Source organism: Ictalurus punctatus, chromosome 10 (assembly GCF_001660625.3).
Source record: "Ictalurus punctatus breed USDA103 chromosome 10, Coco_2.0, whole genome shotgun sequence".
Taxonomy (NCBI): Eukaryota; Metazoa; Chordata; class Actinopteri; order Siluriformes; family Ictaluridae; genus Ictalurus; species Ictalurus punctatus.
Genome location: NC_030425.2, coordinates 24,225,553 through 24,243,220, shown reverse-complemented (window position 1 = coordinate 24,243,220; position 17,668 = coordinate 24,225,553). Strand labels below are relative to the sequence as shown.

The 17,668-nt window shown below is 38.7% G+C and overlaps 2 protein-coding genes across 3 annotated transcripts; both read left to right on the top strand.

Moving 5' to 3' along the window:
* The first annotated feature begins 2,017 nt into the window (after window positions 1-2,017).
* bco1 (beta-carotene oxygenase 1) lies at window positions 2,018-8,758 on the top strand. Of its 2 annotated transcripts, none has more exons than XM_017478143.3 (11): window positions 2,018-2,185; window positions 2,384-2,512; window positions 2,800-2,929; window positions 3,818-3,965; window positions 5,128-5,275; window positions 5,361-5,578; window positions 6,711-6,962; window positions 7,737-7,842; window positions 7,913-8,004; window positions 8,112-8,223; window positions 8,357-8,758. In XM_017478143.3, exons 1-11 carry the CDS (start codon window positions 2,122-2,124, stop codon window positions 8,551-8,553), a joined length of 1,596 nt encoding a protein of 531 aa, XP_017333632.1. In that variant the 5' UTR covers window positions 2,018-2,121; the 3' UTR covers window positions 8,554-8,758. The 2 variants fall into 2 exon arrangements, with proteins under 2 accessions (XP_017333632.1, XP_017333631.1); XM_017478142.3 differs by having other exon boundaries at window positions 2,020-2,185; window positions 5,128-5,287.
* A 2,555-nt stretch (window positions 8,759-11,313) lies between these two features.
* On the top strand, window positions 11,314-15,895 carry bola3 (bolA family member 3). The gene is made up of 4 exons (XM_017478984.3): window positions 11,314-11,479; window positions 11,963-12,095; window positions 12,188-12,276; window positions 14,389-15,895. The coding sequence occupies exons 1-4, from the start codon at window positions 11,450-11,452 to the stop codon at window positions 14,452-14,454; spliced, it is 318 nt and encodes a 105-aa protein (XP_017334473.1). The 5' UTR covers window positions 11,314-11,449; the 3' UTR covers window positions 14,455-15,895.
* The last annotated feature ends 1,773 nt before the right edge of the window (window positions 15,896-17,668 follow it).

Sequence of the window (17,668 nt, the reverse complement as noted above, 5' to 3'; positions counted from 1 at the left end):
ATGTATTTTAATGCAAAAAGATGCTACTGACACACTTTCACCTCATATAGGCTACCCTCATATTAAAGGGATATAGTACAGAAACATACATCAAAGAAATTTTTGATTCTCTAGCCATGTTAGCAAGGTAGCTAACACAAAAGAATTTCTTACAGTTATTGTTTGAATAACAATAAAAAACAAACAAACAAAAAAACAACAACCCTCTAATGTTGCCTTCAAACCTATCCAAAGGTCTGTTTAGTGTACCAGCCTTCTGGATTTTCTAGATTAGTAGATACGTTTGAATGTAAGGTCAGAGTTTTCGATTTTAAGACGCAGATCATGACAACAATCACGATGACAGCGGACAATTTTGAGAAAGACTGAGCGACTGAATGAGTTTAACTGTGTTTAAGTGTGTGGATGTCGCTTCTTCTGGATGTAACGTGCAGTGAGAGTGCTAACAATGAAAAAAAAATAGGGAGGTCAGTGTCCATTTGGGGTTGTTTGACCAAAAAGTTTGGGTAACCCTTGTGTCGCTCAACAGTTGCTCAATTGTCTACAATCCATGAGTTCAGCACAACAAGCTAGAATAAGTTATAAGTTTGGGATCAGTGTGTAGGAAGATGAATGTTTACTGTGCGTGTGTTAAATAACGTCAGTAGTGTTCGAGGGAAGTTATAAGTATGGACTGTATGGAACATGCAAAAAAAAAAATTGATTGTTGACTGGAGTGCAACATAAAAACACTAGTGCAACCTACACAGTTTGCCAAGACCTTTCTGAATAAAACATATTATTTTCACATTTTAAATGCTTTATCCCATGTATTAGATAGTATACTTATATCCAGGTGAATCCATAGCTTTACATACACATAGGCTAATGACATAGGCTAAACTCAATTTCTCACAACTGTGTTAAGTCAATTAGGGTATCTACTTTATTTCCATAAGAGATCATTTCAAAATAGGTAATAGCTAAGAGACAGGTTTATATCAGCTTTTATTTATTATGTCAGCTTTTAAGTGGGTCAATACTAACAGTTTGTTAATATTGCATGGCACTGCCTTGTAATTGCTTAACCTTGAACCAAAGGCTCGGGGGAGTCTTCTACAAGCATCTCACACCGCTCCTGACAGAAGTGGTGTAACTTGGTCAGGATTGTGGGTTTCCATTCTTGAACATCAGTTCAGTCCATGAATTTTATATGGGATTCAGGTCAGAGCTTTGTATTAGCTGCTTCAGTACTTTCACTTTGTTGTCTTTAAGCCTTTTGGGAGACATTTTGGAAACGTTGTAGGTATGCTTGGGAACACAGTCATGATGAAAGTTTCAACTATGTTTTAACTTCCTATCTAACGTCTTGATGTGTGGCTTCGGTATTTCTATATAATCCTCCTTCCCGATGATGCCATCTATTCTCTGAAGCGCAGCAGTCCCTGTTCCAGGAAAACACGCTCACAACATGATGCTACCACCCCCATGCTTCACAGATAGGATAGTATTCTTAGAATTAAAAGCCTCACCTTTTTTTTCCCTCCATACACATCGTTGATCATTATGGCCAAACTGTTCAAGTTTTCTTTCTTTCTGTTTCATCTGACCAGAGAACAGTCCTCCAAAATGCTCTGGTGATCACTTGCAAACCGATCTGACTTTTTATGTCTGTCTGAAAAAAAAAAAAAAATCTGCCTCTAATCGATTGTTTTAAAATGACCTCTGATGTGAGCAATGTATATGCTCTGATTGATTTGTCAAAATGATATAGAATGAATATCTATTATCATTTTTAACATCTAATAAAAATGAAAAACTGAAATGAAATATCCTTAGCCTTTTTATCTCAATTGTACATGCATGGTGAACACATTAACATTTATCCTATACTCAATCAACACAAAAGATGAACTTGATGTCCATAATAATAAAGAGGCATGCGATGCAATAGCAACCTTGTACCTTTACACTGATAATCTCCAGCCAGAACATCCAATCAGGTTGAGTGTGAGATAAGGCAAGCCAGTCCTCTGGAGGTTTTTAAATGTGACTAAGTCTCTGAACAGGGCAGAGTGCATTCTGAATCAAAACATTTGTAGAGTCTGTAAACAGCCTGAAGCCTGAAGAATCCAGGAAGAGATGCAGTATGATTATGGAAAAAACAAGAAGGAACAAACTGAACCTGTAAAAGCAGATGTAAAAGGTAAGTCAAAAGATACTCATGATAATGTTTGTCTCCTAAAAGTTTACAATATTGATTCTTTTGCTGCTTTTAGTGCAGGAATATGGTTAGCATATAATATAATCAAATATTCCAAGACTCTTTTTGCTTGGTCTCTTTTTCTCTTCAAAACCCTCTAAAGCAAGCACACATGTAGAATAAGTACTGATTTTTATGCAGGATCTCTTCCTGATTGGCTGCAAGGCACTCTTGTGCGAAATGGCCCAGGTCTCTTCTCATGTGGAGAGACTTCTTATAATCACTGGTTTGATGGAATGGCGCTCTTGCACAGTTTCACAATCAAACATGGTAAATACTTTCTCCCTTAATATGCCTTTGGTCAAATAGATGGGATCTAAGGTTTAGAAATTCCTTTGCACTTTATAAGATTAGATTTATTTCTTACTTTTTTTTCTCTCCACCACACCTGAAGGGCTAGTCTAAGTACCTTGATCTTGAGACCAGTTAAAACTATAATCATTATCATCATAAACTTGTAATCATTGTCAGCTTTGCATGATGCCATTTCTGTATAGCATATTAATTGGATTGGTTTGATAGCCCTGGATTTGCTTCATTTGGATTTGTCTTTGCAGGAGAGGTTACATACAGAAGCAAGTATCTCAGAAGTGACACGTACAACAGCAACATGGAAGCCAATAGAATCGTAGTTTCAGAAATGGGGACCATGGCATATCCGCATCCATCCAAAAACGTGCTCACCAAGTAGGCATTATAATTCATTTTGGAACACCGGTACACCTTGCCAGACTGGTTTGAGCTGGCAGGCTACATCACTCTTTACAGCCAAGGGCAGAAAAACATATCAGAAAGCACAACACGTCAAACAGGAAAATGTTGCCTTGTCTTTTTCCAGATTTTAACTTTCCAGTTTTGGTGAGCCTGAGCCCACTCTATCCTCAGATTCCTGTTCTTTGTTGACAGGAGAGGAATCCGATGTAGTCTTCTGCTGTAGCAGCATATCCAGCTCAAGGTTTGACGTGCGTTCTGAGATGCTTTTCTGCACAGTAGTAATCAAGAGAGGTTATTTGACTGTGACTGAGATTGCATTTTTCCATTCTCATGTTTGATGTGAACATTAGTTGAAGCTTGACCTGTATCTTCATGATGTTATGCATTGTGCCACTGCCACATGGTTAGTTGATTCGATAATTGCATGAACGAATAGGTGTACAGGTGTTCCTAATTGTGCAAAGGGGTCTGTGAGTGAGTGTATTTGGTCAATTCGATTCAGAATGGGTGCACGTGGCTTAGTGGTTAGTACGTTCGCCTCACACCTCTAGGGTTGGGGGTATGATTCCCGCCGCTTCCCTGTGTGTGCAGGGTTTGCATGTTCTCCCCATGCTGCGGGGGTTTCCTCCCCAGACCAAAGACATGCACGGTAGGCTGATTGGCATGTTCAAAGTGTCCGTAGTGTATGAATGGGTGTTGGCACCCCGTCCAGGGTGTACCCAGCCTTGTGCCCCATGCTCCCTGGGATAGGCTCCAGGTTCCCCGTGACCCTGTAGGATAAACGGTATAGAAAATAGATGGAGGGAATTCAGAATGATTAAGAACCTCTGATAAACCAATGGCTTTTTTTGTTTATTCCAGAGTGATCACCTTTATCAATCACACCGTCCCAGACTTCACAGACAATTGTGCTAGTAACATAATAAAATATGGAAATGATTATTATGCTACTTCTGAAACCAATTACATTCGCAAAATTGACCCAGTGACCTTGGAGACTCAAGACAAGGTAAAGCAGTTACTCCTCACCAGGGGTCTCATGGCCTTACATTTTTTTTGTAAGTTTATGATATTTCACAGCAATTTATTATCGAACAACAATAACAATTTAGTCTCAAAAAGTGTGGGACTTTTGACCATAATATTGTAATAGACAGGCTGTAAAATGCAGTCAGGTAAGATTATTTTCTGTTTGGATTGGAATTTATTTAACCGTTAGAAGTCTGTTATCATAAATCCTAAAGCCTAAAAAAATACACTGTGGTGTCTCACAAGGTGTTATTTTATGTCCCCTATTAAAACTGTTGTACATTAGTATTTTGAAACAAAAATTGGATGAGTAAAAGTTTACTATTTCAAAATTTTACCAAAGCAGAAATACTGAAGTGGGTACTACGTTAAAAAAAAAAAGACTGCTTTTCTTTAAAACCAAGATCTACAGTTAAAGACCTCGGTGTAACCCTGGATTCTGGTTTATAATTTGATTCCCATGTAATTAACAACTCTAGACTGGTTATTATTATCTGAGAAACATAGCCCAAAATAAGAACTATGCTAACCCTACATGACACAGTTTTGGAATGCAGCCCAGTTTGTTATTCTGTAAATAGCTCAGAATAGCATTTTTTTTTCGTTGTACCAGAGAGGACAAAACTCCAAAACTGTACATGTAGCAGGTTTAAGTCTGTAAAATGAATGTTAATTCCCAATCTTTCCCTTACTGCATGGAATTTGTACTCTACACAATAACACTCATCTACTGCTATTACCTAAGCCAGTGGTCAAAAACATTGGGAGTTCCTGGAGATCAACCTTCCTGCAGGTTTCATCTCCAACTGAAATCGACCACATCTGTTTTAGCTGATCAAGAACTTCTTAAGGCAGTGATTAGATGGTCAGGTGGGCATTTTGCTTGGAACTAAAGTATTCAGGAAGGTAGATCTCCAGGAAGAGGGCTGGTGACCACTGATCTAAGCTATCAAGCTATGACTACCAAGATAAAGAACTGGTATTCATGCTAGACTTGAGTTAATCTTTACCATTCTTTATCATTTGTACATACTAGTGTGCCTCCACAAAACAGTTACATAATGCCTCTGGTTTTTACTATTTAAATAATATGGATATTTGTTATACGCAGGTTCTCAAGTTCACGTTCTTATTTTGTCCAGGTGGACTACAAAAAATACATTGCTATAAGCCTTGCTATATCTCACCCACACTATGATAAAGAAGGAAACAGCTACAACATGGGAACGTCAATTGCAGACAAGGGCAAGACCAAATTTGTGATATTTAAGGTCCCTGCAGTTGAACGTGGTAAAACTCCAGGTGCTTATGGTTATCTGATGTTTATCTGTTTATTGTTTGCCGCTTATAACCCGCTGTCTTTGTACTTTTTTAGCTACCTCTGATTGGACTCCAGCCTTGAAGAATGCTGAGATCATGGCCACGATTCCTTGCCACTCCCTCCTCACTCCGAGTTATTACCACAGCTTTGGCATGACAGAGAACTTTTTCATCTTTATTGAGCAACCCTTAAAGCTGGACATTGTCAAAATGGCCACTGCTTACATGAGGGGGGTGAGCTGGGCTAGCTGCATGAAATTCCAGCCTGAGCATGTAAGCATCACTCATTTCAGACTCTTGTTAATGGGTTTAGTATTTTTGGGCCGTATTCAGAGTTGAATGCTGGGTTATGTTTTCTACCCAAATGCTGGGTTGAGCCTTTTGGGACATTTAATTGGGTTATTTTCTCAGTCATGGGTAGTTGTGGTGTAGTTTTGTGTAACCCAACCGCTGGGTAAGTGGCTGGGTCATTTTCACTGTCACTTGAATCAATATAAACCCGACCCATCAGCCCAGCTCCTTGGGTCATATCAACTGTTTGAATTCACCTCAGGTGGAGGTAACGGTTTTCACCTGGACAGACTGTTAGATTTATTTGGAGAAATCAGTATATTTATCCATAAAACCATTACTGTTCACTAGAAAAAGCAAAAATGTGCGATAACAGTCCGGTTTACATGGACTGAACATCGTTAGCTTTGGCTTACTTGTTTGTACCGCCCACCACTGGATCGTAAGTTGGTTATTCGGTTTTTTGGATGTTTTAAACGCCTCCTTTGATCAAAATCTGAGGTTTTCGTCTTAAACAGATGACTTATTTGAGTCATTTACTTCAACAATTTTAGCAGCTCTAGCAATACATTTCTGAACACCTTCTTGTGTCTAAATAAAGGAGATTCCATGTAGACATATTTGTTTATGATGTGGCATATTTGACATTTTCAAAGGGTAAAAAGAACTCTGAAAATATTCACCCATTTACAAAATAAATTTAACCCAGCGTTTTTGTAAAAAATTAAGCCATACTTTGGGTTGAACAGCAACCCATTTGCTGGGTTAAAATTAACAACCCAACTTGAGGGGTTAATTTAGCCCAAAATGTGTTCTGTCCTATATTTACCCAGTCGTTTGGCTAAAAATAAACCAATTCAGTTGTTTTTAACCCATTGGTTTATTAGAGTGCATGCACACATTAAAATTTCATGATCTTGATTTAGCAACTTGTGAATTCATTAATTTGTGCATACAATTTACTGGCCTCACCTGATATCAGAAAAACTCCTGATTGTGCAACCTCGCAGCTTAACCAGCTGCGTAACCCGTCTCTGAATACATGTATAAATCTTGACATAACTGTTGGACTCAAGTCGTTGATACTGAATACAGTGCGTTTTCATTCCTGCAGCAAGTCCTAATTCACCTCATTGACCGACACACCAAGAAAGAAGTTGACGTGAAATACTCCACAGACACGATGGTGGTATACCATCACGTCAATGCTTTTGAAGAGGATGGACATGTGATAGTTGACGTGATCGCTTATGATGACTACGGCCTATACGACATGTTCTACCTGGACAAGCTGAAAGAACGATCTGCAAGCAGTAATAAAGTCAAGCCACAGTACAAACGCTTTGTGCTGCCACTTGCTGACAAGGTACTTTAGTTTTGGCACTCCTGCTTCCTTAGTGCAAACTTGCATATCAATATTCATAAGTGACACATGATTGTCATTGGTATGCAATATTTATTTTACTTTGCCTAATGGTTTCCTACATTACCCACAATGTCATTTGCCTACCTGCTGATAGTACCCTTTTTTAGTCTATCCTGCTTTCTCGCCTACTTATCTGTATGATCTGCTCAAACAGATCCAAAGCTTTCATGCTAATACCTTTATGCCCCTCTGCTGTAAGCCAACTGTATTGTATAGCTACATTTCATTCTGGAACTTTCAATCCAACATTTGCACAAATATTTCCACTACTTAAAAGTTTTTTGGAGATGACAGTGAAACCTATATGAAATTGTTCACATTTTTAAAAAGATCTCCTATTAAACTCCATTGTAAATGTGCTAGCAGTAAAAATGTGCCCCCATGTGGGGCGGCTGTGGTTCAGGTGGTAGAGCGGATTGTCTACTGATCGTAGGGTTGGCGGTTCGATTCCCGGCCCACGTGACTCCACATGCTGAAGTGTCCTTGGGCAAGACACTGAACCCCAAGTTGCTCCCGATGGCAAGTTAGCGCCTTGCATGGCAGCTTTGCTACCATTGGTGTGTGAATGAGAACCAGTGTAAAGTGCTTTTGATAAAAGTGCCATATAATTGCGCCATTTACCTTTTCTCTTTCAATATAAACATGTTTAAAGTGTTTCAGCGTGGAGTTTTCTTTTAACAGTGAAGCTGTAACATTGATGCATTTTATCCATAGTGTGCCAAGACTGGAGAAAACCTGGTCAAGTTGAAATACACGACAGCGACTGCCGTAAAAGAGAAAGAAGGAAAACTACTCTGCAAGCCAGAGGTTATGAGTGAAGGTAACTTGACAGTTCATGAATTCGTGCAGCTCTGTACCATAATATTTACTGATTGTTGTTTGGAAACTAGGCACTGAAGTTCCCAGAATCAATTACAATTACAACGGACAGAAGCACAGATATGCTTATGTGACCGACGTGGGGACTCCAACAGCTACAAAGGTGAGGAGATAGACATTTTAATCAAATTCATCATTAAAAAAAAAGAACAAACATGTCAGGTCTTGTTGGATTGTATCACTGTAGAATATGGTGAAATCTTTATCCAGGTTATCAAGTTGGATGTTGAAACAAAGCTGCAAGTTGAATGGAGCGCAGAGAACTGCTGGCCTTCCGAGCCTGTGTTTGTTCCTAGACCTGGTGCGAGTGAAGAGCATGATGGTGAGCTGTTTAAGAATCATGACTTTTCTCATTCCTGTCAGTATTCAGTGAAGCAGGCATGGAAGAGTCATCAAATCGGAATGGATTGGTTGTGAGTTTTACTGACTTGTTCTTGTCTGCTTACTATGTTTAGGCGTAGTCCTAACTACAGTCATAAACGGTAATCCGGGTGAGTCTGACTTTCTTCTGGTGCTTGATGGGAAGTCGTTCCAAGAAATGGCCCGGGCTAGCGTGAACGTGGAGCTGCACATAGACATGCATGGCTTATTTATACCACAACATGATATTGAACCTCCACGTGCTGCTAAAGAATCTTCAACCCGCTGTTGAATATGTACTTTGGACTAGAATGTGTTAGTTAGTTTAACTTAACTAAGTGGACTAAATGTTAAAGACGTTTCATGGCATTATGAAAGATTGTCTATAGGGTCACTTTGGATACAAGGTTCTTGCAGTAAATAAATGGGACACTATATTAATATCAAAATGCAAAGCGTTTTGTATAATAAAAAATAAAAATCAGAAGTCCTGTAAAGTTTTGTGGTTTCTTGCACTGTATATAAAGCATGGGAGCAGACAACAGCAGATGATGATATTGTGTGTGTGATGTATGTATGTGAATTTATGATTGAATATGCTCTGTATACAGTTGTCGCTCAAAGATCTGAATCCAAGAAAAAATTCCCTGTGGGGATAATGAAGTACATCTTATCTTATATTACAATACTTTCATACAGGAAAATATAGTACAAGCCATTTTGCCTGCTGTCCCCATGGGTTTTCTGTGGTTTCTGTCCACCTCCCAAAGACAAGCCAATAAGACAAATGCTCCCATCTATTTTCTTGTACTGTTTCTCCTACACAGGGTCATGGGGAGCTTGGACACAATCACGCACACACACACATTCACACACTACAGAGAATTGGAAATGCCAATCAGCCTACAACACACGTCTTTGGACTGGAGAGGAAAACAGTGTACCCGGAGGAAACCAATGGAAACCAATTGAACCCCCAACCCTTGAGGTGCAAGGCTAACCACTAAGCCACCGTGCCCCCCAAGACAATGGCTTGTCTTTATAATAATAAAAGACTGGTAATATAACACATTTTCTATGTGCAGAAGTGCACCTATTGTACTGTAATTACATAATGTTTGGGAGGAAAATAAGTGTTCATAAACATGATTGCATTTGGAAAAAAGCTACTCTGGTAAGTGATGTTTTTTTTTGACGCACATTGATCTAAAGCTGCTGGATGGAAGGAATTCAGACTTTGTGTGTGTGTGTGTGTGTGTGTGTGTGTGTGTGTGTGGTAGCCTGGATGCAAGAGTACACTAATGATTTTTTTTTTCTGTTTGTTTTCTGGCTCTGGATGAAAACACTCCCTGATTTTTCCTATCAGTACTTTTGCTGTATTGCTGACATGACAATACATTGCAGCTTGTTCAGCTGAATCAGACGGTCATTGAAGTGGCAAACACAGACTCAGTGGTGGCTGTGTACATGTGGGCCAATAGCTCATGTGCAAACTTGAACTTCCTCAGCATTCACAGGAAGTACATCCTCTGCTGGACCTATATGGCAATACAGTCAATGTTGGCTTCCCACTTCAGGTTCTGAGAGATAATGGTTCACAGGAATTTGAAGGTTTCCTCAGCCATCACAGTCCTGTTCACTATGGTAATGAGATATTTTATAAGGAGTACTGATACAGTAAATTTCAATATATAACATTAAACATGCTGGTGTTGACTGAAAAGTTATACTGTTCTCGTATAATGCCAAAACATGTAATTATAGCAGCCACGTTTAAGGACTCGTTAGAATTCGTCATAAGAAATGTAAGATGTATGACCGTGTTTTCAATCCACATAAGATAATTGTAAATATAGAAATTGTGCAATGAAGGCCCTGTAAAGATTACCATTTTATTCCTAACCTGAAATGTGTGTAAATTATGCTATTTTCAGGATTTATTTTGTATGCTGTTCCCTATGAAAGCCATTATACAATGACTATATTACAATATATGGTAGGTCATAGTCCATCTATATTCAGACTTATATAACCATCGGTAGGAATGTTATATGCTTACTGGGAACCTTTGAGGTGCTGATAGAGGTTTGTGGTGTGGTGATTTCAGTAGAAACATACAGGTTTATGTAATAGGTGAAGCTACTTTATTCAGCGTTTACTTTAATAGATTTTTGTCATAATGACCATAATGATCAATTCATGATGTTATAATTCTGCATGTTTAGCACGTTTGCCCTGCACCTCCAGGGTTTGGCGATTCGAATCCCGCCTCTGCCCTATGTGCGCGGAATTTGCATGTTCTCACAATGCTTCGGGGGTTTCCCCCGGGTACTCAGCCATGCTGAAAAAAAAATCCCAATAGAAACCATCACGGAAATTCTAATGGTTTACACTACAAAAACAATTACAAACCATCAGTTAACCATTAAAGTACATTACCATTACCATTACTGGTTCTTAATGGTATCCACTAGATATAACATCCCACCGATAGAAGGCAACATATTTCCAGTAGAAACCCACAGGAACAGTTACAGTTTCTATTAAAACCAATACAATTCTCATTATAACCATTAAAACCATTACAAATTCTGTGAGGGGTTCTGTTGTTGTTTTTTATTTGTTTCAGCAGGGTGGTTTCCTCCCCAGTCCCAAGACATGCGTTGTAGGTGGATTGGCATTTCCAAATGGTCCATAGTGTGTAAATGGGTGTGTGATGTGTGTGCAGTTGTGCCCTGCGATGGGTTGGCATCCTGTCCTTCGTGTCCCATACCTTGTGCCCTGAAATCCATCAGATAGGCTCCTGGCTTCCCTGTGACCCTGTGTAGGATAAGCGGTATGAACATGGATGGATGGATGGATAATTCTACATAAAACATTTTTGATTTTCATATCAAAATCTGACTATATTTATATTTACATCACCCATAATATGCAGAAATTTATGGAAAAACCTGCACCTGGCTTACAATTGCATTGGCTTTTGAAGCGAATCTGGCCCTTTCCAATATGGCGGACACATGTACTGCGACTAACATAACCAAAGCGAGAGACCTACGTCATGTTTGTGCGACAACAGCCGTCAGGGCATGACTTTTCCCGTCAAGTTCTTAGGCACTCTGTGAAGAATTGTTTGTTCTGTTTTGTTTTGTTTATTTATATCAGTCCGTGTAGCGGTCAGGTTCGGGATGTCTTTTCACAGATTACTAAAATGCAAAGTAAATATTTGGAACCCTTCCGGTTACCGCTGTTTGCTAGTTAGCTAGCTAGAAAGCTACAACTGCGTGTATGGAAGATTACTGTTAAATGGTCGCGCGTGCTTATGTACATTTGTGCACGAGGATCTGTATTCATGCGTTCTTGCACAAATGAAATCATAATAATTCAGAAAAATCCTAATGTTGTGTGTGTTTTTGCGAGAATACAACTTCAAAATCTACCACTATAAGCACGCATGAGTATTTTTTGTAAAAACAACAACAACAACAACAACAACAACAAAACAAATAGTAATCTTACTCCATACTGTAAACTAGCTTGCTATTTTTGATTTTTTTTTTCAGCAGCTACTTAGCTAGTAAAGAGTAGACTCGCCAGCTTTGCATAGCAGTCAATATCAGTGTAAATGTAAAATAATAAATATTTGCATATTAGGAGTTGCTGTGTTTGTTATCAGTTTAGATTAATTGTTGTCATTGCAGACTCTTCAGGCGTTATCATGTAGACAGACACAGAGGTCTTTTTCGACCAACACTGCAGGAGAGATCCGCATTACTAAAATACTGAAAGAGAAGTTTCCCCAAGCTTTGTCTCTCAAAGTTGTGGATATATCCGGTAAGCATTTGTATGATTAACATCTATAATCTCTTATATTTGATATAATATTACTTGTCTGCTTGTGCTCAGCTGTTGTCGGTTTATTTCAGGCGGCTGCGGAGCGATGTATGAAATCCACATCGAGTCAGATGAATTCAGAGGGAAGAGAACAGTGAAGCAGCACCAGTTAGTGAATGAGGTATGTCCCAAACAGAGATGTGAAATTAGATTTAAAGTCGGGCACAGAACGGGTGTAAGCATGTCACAGTGTTGTTTAGAATGGCACACAGTGTTTTGAACTCTTTTCAGGGGAAAGTAGGTAATGCATGCTCCAAAAAGTCACTACAGGTGGTCAGAGGACATCACGAATTTGCATATTACTTGGATCGTCATGCCCCCCCTGTATATATATACAGTGAGGGAAAAAAGTATTTGATCCCCTGCTGATTTTGTACATTTGCCCACTGACAAAGAAATGATCCATCTATAACTTTAATGGTAGATTTATTTGAACAGTGAGAGACAGAATAACAACAAAAAAATCCAGAAAAACGCACGTCAAAAATGTTATAAATTTATTTGCATTTTAATTAGGGAAATAAGTATTTGACCCCTCTGCAAAACATGACTTAGTACTTGGTTTAAAAACCCTTGTTGGCAATCACAGAGGTCAGACGTTTCTTGTAGTTGGCCAGCAGGTTTGCACACATCTCAGGAGGGATTTTGTCCCACTCCTCTTTGCAGATCTTCTCCAAATCATTAAGGTTTCGAGGCTGACGTTTGGCAACTCGAACCTTCAGCTCCCTCCACAGATTTTCTATGGGATTACGGTCTGGAGACTGGCTAGGCCACTCCAGGACCTTAATGCGCTTCTTCTTGAGCCACTCCTTTGTTGCCTTGGCCGTGTGTTTTGGGTCATTGTCATGCTGGAATACCCATCCACGACTCATTTTCAATGCCCTGTCTGAGAGAAGGAGGTTTTCACCCAAGATTTGACGGTACATGGCCCCGTCCATCGTCCCTTTGATGCGGTGAAGTTGTCCTGTCCCCTTAGCAGAAAAAAAACCCCAAAGCATAATGTTTCCACCTCCATGTTTGACGGTGGGGATGGTGTTCCAGGGGTCATAGGCAGCATTCCTCCTCCTCCAAACACGGCGAGTTGAGTTGATGCCAAAGAGCTCCATTTTGGTCTCATCTGACCTCAACACTTTCACCCAGTTGTCCTCTGAATCATTCAGATGTTCATTGGCAAACTTCAGACGGGCATGTATATGTGCTTTCTTGAGCAGCGGACCTTGCGCGTGCTGCAGGATTTCAGTCCTTCACGGCGTAGTGTGTTACCAATTGTTTTCTTGGTGACTATGGTCCCAGCTGCCTTGAGATCATTGACAAGATCCTCCCGTGTAGTTCTGGGCTGATTCCTCACTGTTCTCATGATCATTGCAACTCCACGAGGTGAGATCTTGCATGGAGCCCCAGGCCGAGGGAGATTGACAGTTCTTTTGTGTTTCTTCCATTTGCGAATAATCGCACCAAATGTTGTTCCCTTCTCACCAAGCTGCTTGGCACTGGTCTTGTAGCCCATTCCAGACTTGTGTAGGTCTACAGTCTTGTCCCTGACATCCTTGGAGAGCTCTTTGGTCTTGGCCATGGTGGAGAGTTTGGAATCTGATTGATTGATTGCTTCAGTGGACAGGTGTCTTTTATACAGGTAACGAACTGATATTAGGAACACTCCCTTTAAGAGTGTGCTCCTAATCTCAGCTCGTTACCTGTATAAAAGACACGTGGGAGCCAGAAATCTTTCTGATTGAGAGGGGGTCAAATACTTATTTCCCTCATTAAAATGCAAATTAATTTATAAAATTTTTGACATGCGTTTTTCTGGATTTTTTTGTTGTTATTCTGTCTCTCACTGTTCAAATACAACTACCATTAAAATTATAGACTGATCATTTCTTTGTCAGTGGGCAAACGTACAAAATCAGCAGGGGATCAAATACTTTTTTCCCTCTCTGTATATATATATATATCAGAACTGAGAATTCAACACCACTGCGGTATAATTCATAGTAATTCATGTATAATATGCTTTAAGATAAGTAACTGAATAATGATCGGGGACTTTAGATTACAAGGTATAAGGCAAAAATCATAAATAAGCAGTTCAATCACATTTTTTTGACTACTTGTACTTCTTTCATTACATTTCTTGCACATCATTAGCAATATAATTGTTTTGCACTGAGCTGATAAGGTCATGTAAGTTTGTTAAAGTTACTCACTGTTGTAAAAATGTATTATTTCACAGGCGCTCAAAGAAGAGATTAAAGAGATGCATGGACTGCGGATCTTCACAGAAGTTCCAAAAAAGTAGAATCTGCACTAGAGTTCTTCACTCCACCAAGCCCAGACTTATGCTGGAAACTGGTGTCATGGGTTGGACCTGATTATCACTAATGAATATATATTTTAAGTATCTCAGATAAACTATTACATGACATTAAAAAAAAAAATCTAGAAAACCTTTGAAAGACAAGCTTTAACGGGTCTCATTTATCGATCGTTTAGTACAGCCGTGTGTAAAAGTTTTTGTAGGCCAGACCAAACGAAAAATCTGTGCCAGATTTATAAAAGATTCGATTTTCTTCCTACTCACATATGTCGGTAATGCAAATCAGTCGTAAATGACCAAGTGTGATCACGACAAAGCTGATTTACATTGAGTGATGCCCACAAAACTCCATAAAAGGCAAAGCTCACAGAGTTAAAAAAAAAAAAAAAAAAAGACCAAAAATGATGACTAAACGCTGAAGGAACACCTCGTTAGTGTGGCTTGCTCTAAATCTTCCAGAATTTCAGTTTTGCCACTGCAGTGCATCAACCACTATAGACACACACTAACACCTCCCCTTTATATAGGGTGTCATTACTTTTGTCCTAATTGAATGGCTAGTCTTATTCGTCTTCATTTATGGATTTGTCATGGACTGTTTTCTTTCAAATCATTAATCTGAAATGACTAAATTTCACGCTGAAGTAAGTGATTTAAACTTCACGGTTGATTTGCAGTATTGTCGATTTAATATGGTTTGAAGCCCATCGTTATACGTGTACACAAAGTCAGGAGTTCTCATAGGATATGAAAGTTTTTTGTTTTTTTTGAATGAAGTGGATTTTCATGAACTACATTTGTTGTGTAAATGCTCCTGTGAATGATTTACGAATACATTCTTTGAACGCAGCTTGGTAAATGAGGCCCGTTATTGTTGGTATTATTGTTCTACCGTACGCACAAAACGTGACTTGAATGCTGCAATGCGCACAGAAATAACACAATATCACAAAGCCACTGTTGTATCTTGAGAAAACCACATGGAAAGCAACTCAGAAAAGCTATTACTGTTGGTGTTATTCACAACACTGATGATACTTGACTAATCATAAATAATTGCTTTCAAACACTTCTGCATTTGTTGTTATTTATGACACTTCTATGTTTTTCTCCGTGTTCTGATTATGATGATTAGGAATTGAAAGCCATTAAATCTCATTCCTTTTCTGTTGTCATTTTCTTATATATGATCAAATAGTACAGATCTTGGAAAAATATCATGTGTGCACGGATAAAACAGATTATGTTATCAGGCACAAACATCATCTTAAGTGTATTTAGCATGAATTTCCTTAAAAATGATGTGAATGACATGTTGATCCACAAGATGTCAGGTTTTCCTTGAAGTCCATAAACGTTAAATGTTCCTGAACTTTTTATAAGGATGAAGCATTACCGAATAAATTTTATTTGGTACTTACAAGTGTACTTTTCTTTCTTTTCTTTTCAGTAGTAAAGCAGAAAACTGGCAGAATTATACAACTTAGCTGTTGGACAGATCCAGTGACCACAAGTGCATGTTCAAATGATGCAGGAGAGAAAATCAGTGTTTTGCAACGACCGTCTCAGTCTCTGGGTTTGAACCCTATTAACTGAAAACAGTGCGTACATGCCCAAAGCTAAGAAGGAGTTTGTAATTTTGTACATGTAGGAGTGGTTCAAGATTCTCTACATTGTCATTAACTAAGCCATTAACAGAAAATGGCTTGGTACTGTTATGCTTTCCAGAGGAGGCATCACCATCCCTATTTGTTGTGGAGTACCAATAATTTTGAAACCAATATATTTATTTAAAAAAAAAAAAAAAAAAAGTAATTTTTGTTTAATTACATGAGTGCCAATAATTTTGAAGTTGACTGTATCAGAACTAGATAATAAGATTGCCTTTTCCTGCAAGTGCTGCTGATTTTTAAAAATGAAACACTTAACATAATATACACAGAATATTGAAAATGCAGTAGGAAAAATTGCTCATTTCCATCATTGCTCTAGATTAAGTTTTTTGAGTGAATGCTTAGACATGCAGGATCTCATATGCCTCCCATTGCAACTTTCAATGTCATAGCAGTATGGATTAAACCTGAGAAGAACATATCTAAAGCGCTTTCATTGGGTAGAATTATGGTACATCATCCCTTAAAGAGGCACTGGGTAGAACTGAAACTCTAAACCACCCTGCCTTCAGGCTTTGGTACAGTAACCCTGGGATGATTTGTTTATTCATTAACCCCACTCACCTCCCATCCATGCTCATGTACATGGAACCCTGCCTCCTAGACATGCTCATGTACACGAATCCCCACCTAAAAGGAAGAATTTGTCTTTATTTGTCAGGTTAGTGAACTGTTAAACTGCTAGTTAATTGGATTATAATATAAAATGAACTCCTGCTGTCATCCACACAACCTCATTTTATAAAATGTGTATTTTATGAACATTAATGGGCTAAACACTAAGAGACACAATTTAACTATGAAATCCAAAGGATAACAATATCCCAAGTGACTTTTTTTTAATCTCACAATTTAATAACAGCTCTGGCTTTAGTTCAGCCAAGTGACTAGTTACAGGAATTAGCTAACCTAGTTAGCTTACAAGTATTGTCCCACAGCGATGTTGAATATTCACTTCTGATTGGCCAGGATTTACATTTACGGCATTTGGCAGACATCCTTATCCAGACTTACATTTATCTCATTTATACAACTGAGCAGTTGAGGGTTAAGGGCCTTGCTCAAGGGCCCAGCAATGGCATCTTGGCAGGGCTGGGATGGGATTTGAACTCACAACCTTCCAATCAATAGTCCAATGTTAACCACTGACAGATGTTATGACGGCAAGGTTGATATTAAAGCACTTGATTTAACTGATAGAAAAACAGCACTGTGGTATACAGAAATTTGAATGGCAGACGAGCCACATATACAGATTAAAAAACGTGCAGAATTGTTGATATGTCTTTGAGGAGATGTTTATTTCGCCTTCTTGGATGGAGTCTCCAGTGTCAGTGCTGAGACTTGGTGCTCTCCAGTTAATTGGTACCAGGACGAGCTGTATTTTTTGTTGTGTTCACTATAAGAGAAAGAAACAGATTGAAGGAATGACTGTTTATAGCTGCTATAATGTAAGTGATAATAGGAGACTTGTTTTTCAGATGTTCCACAACATTAAACAAAACGGATAAAAAGTATGACAT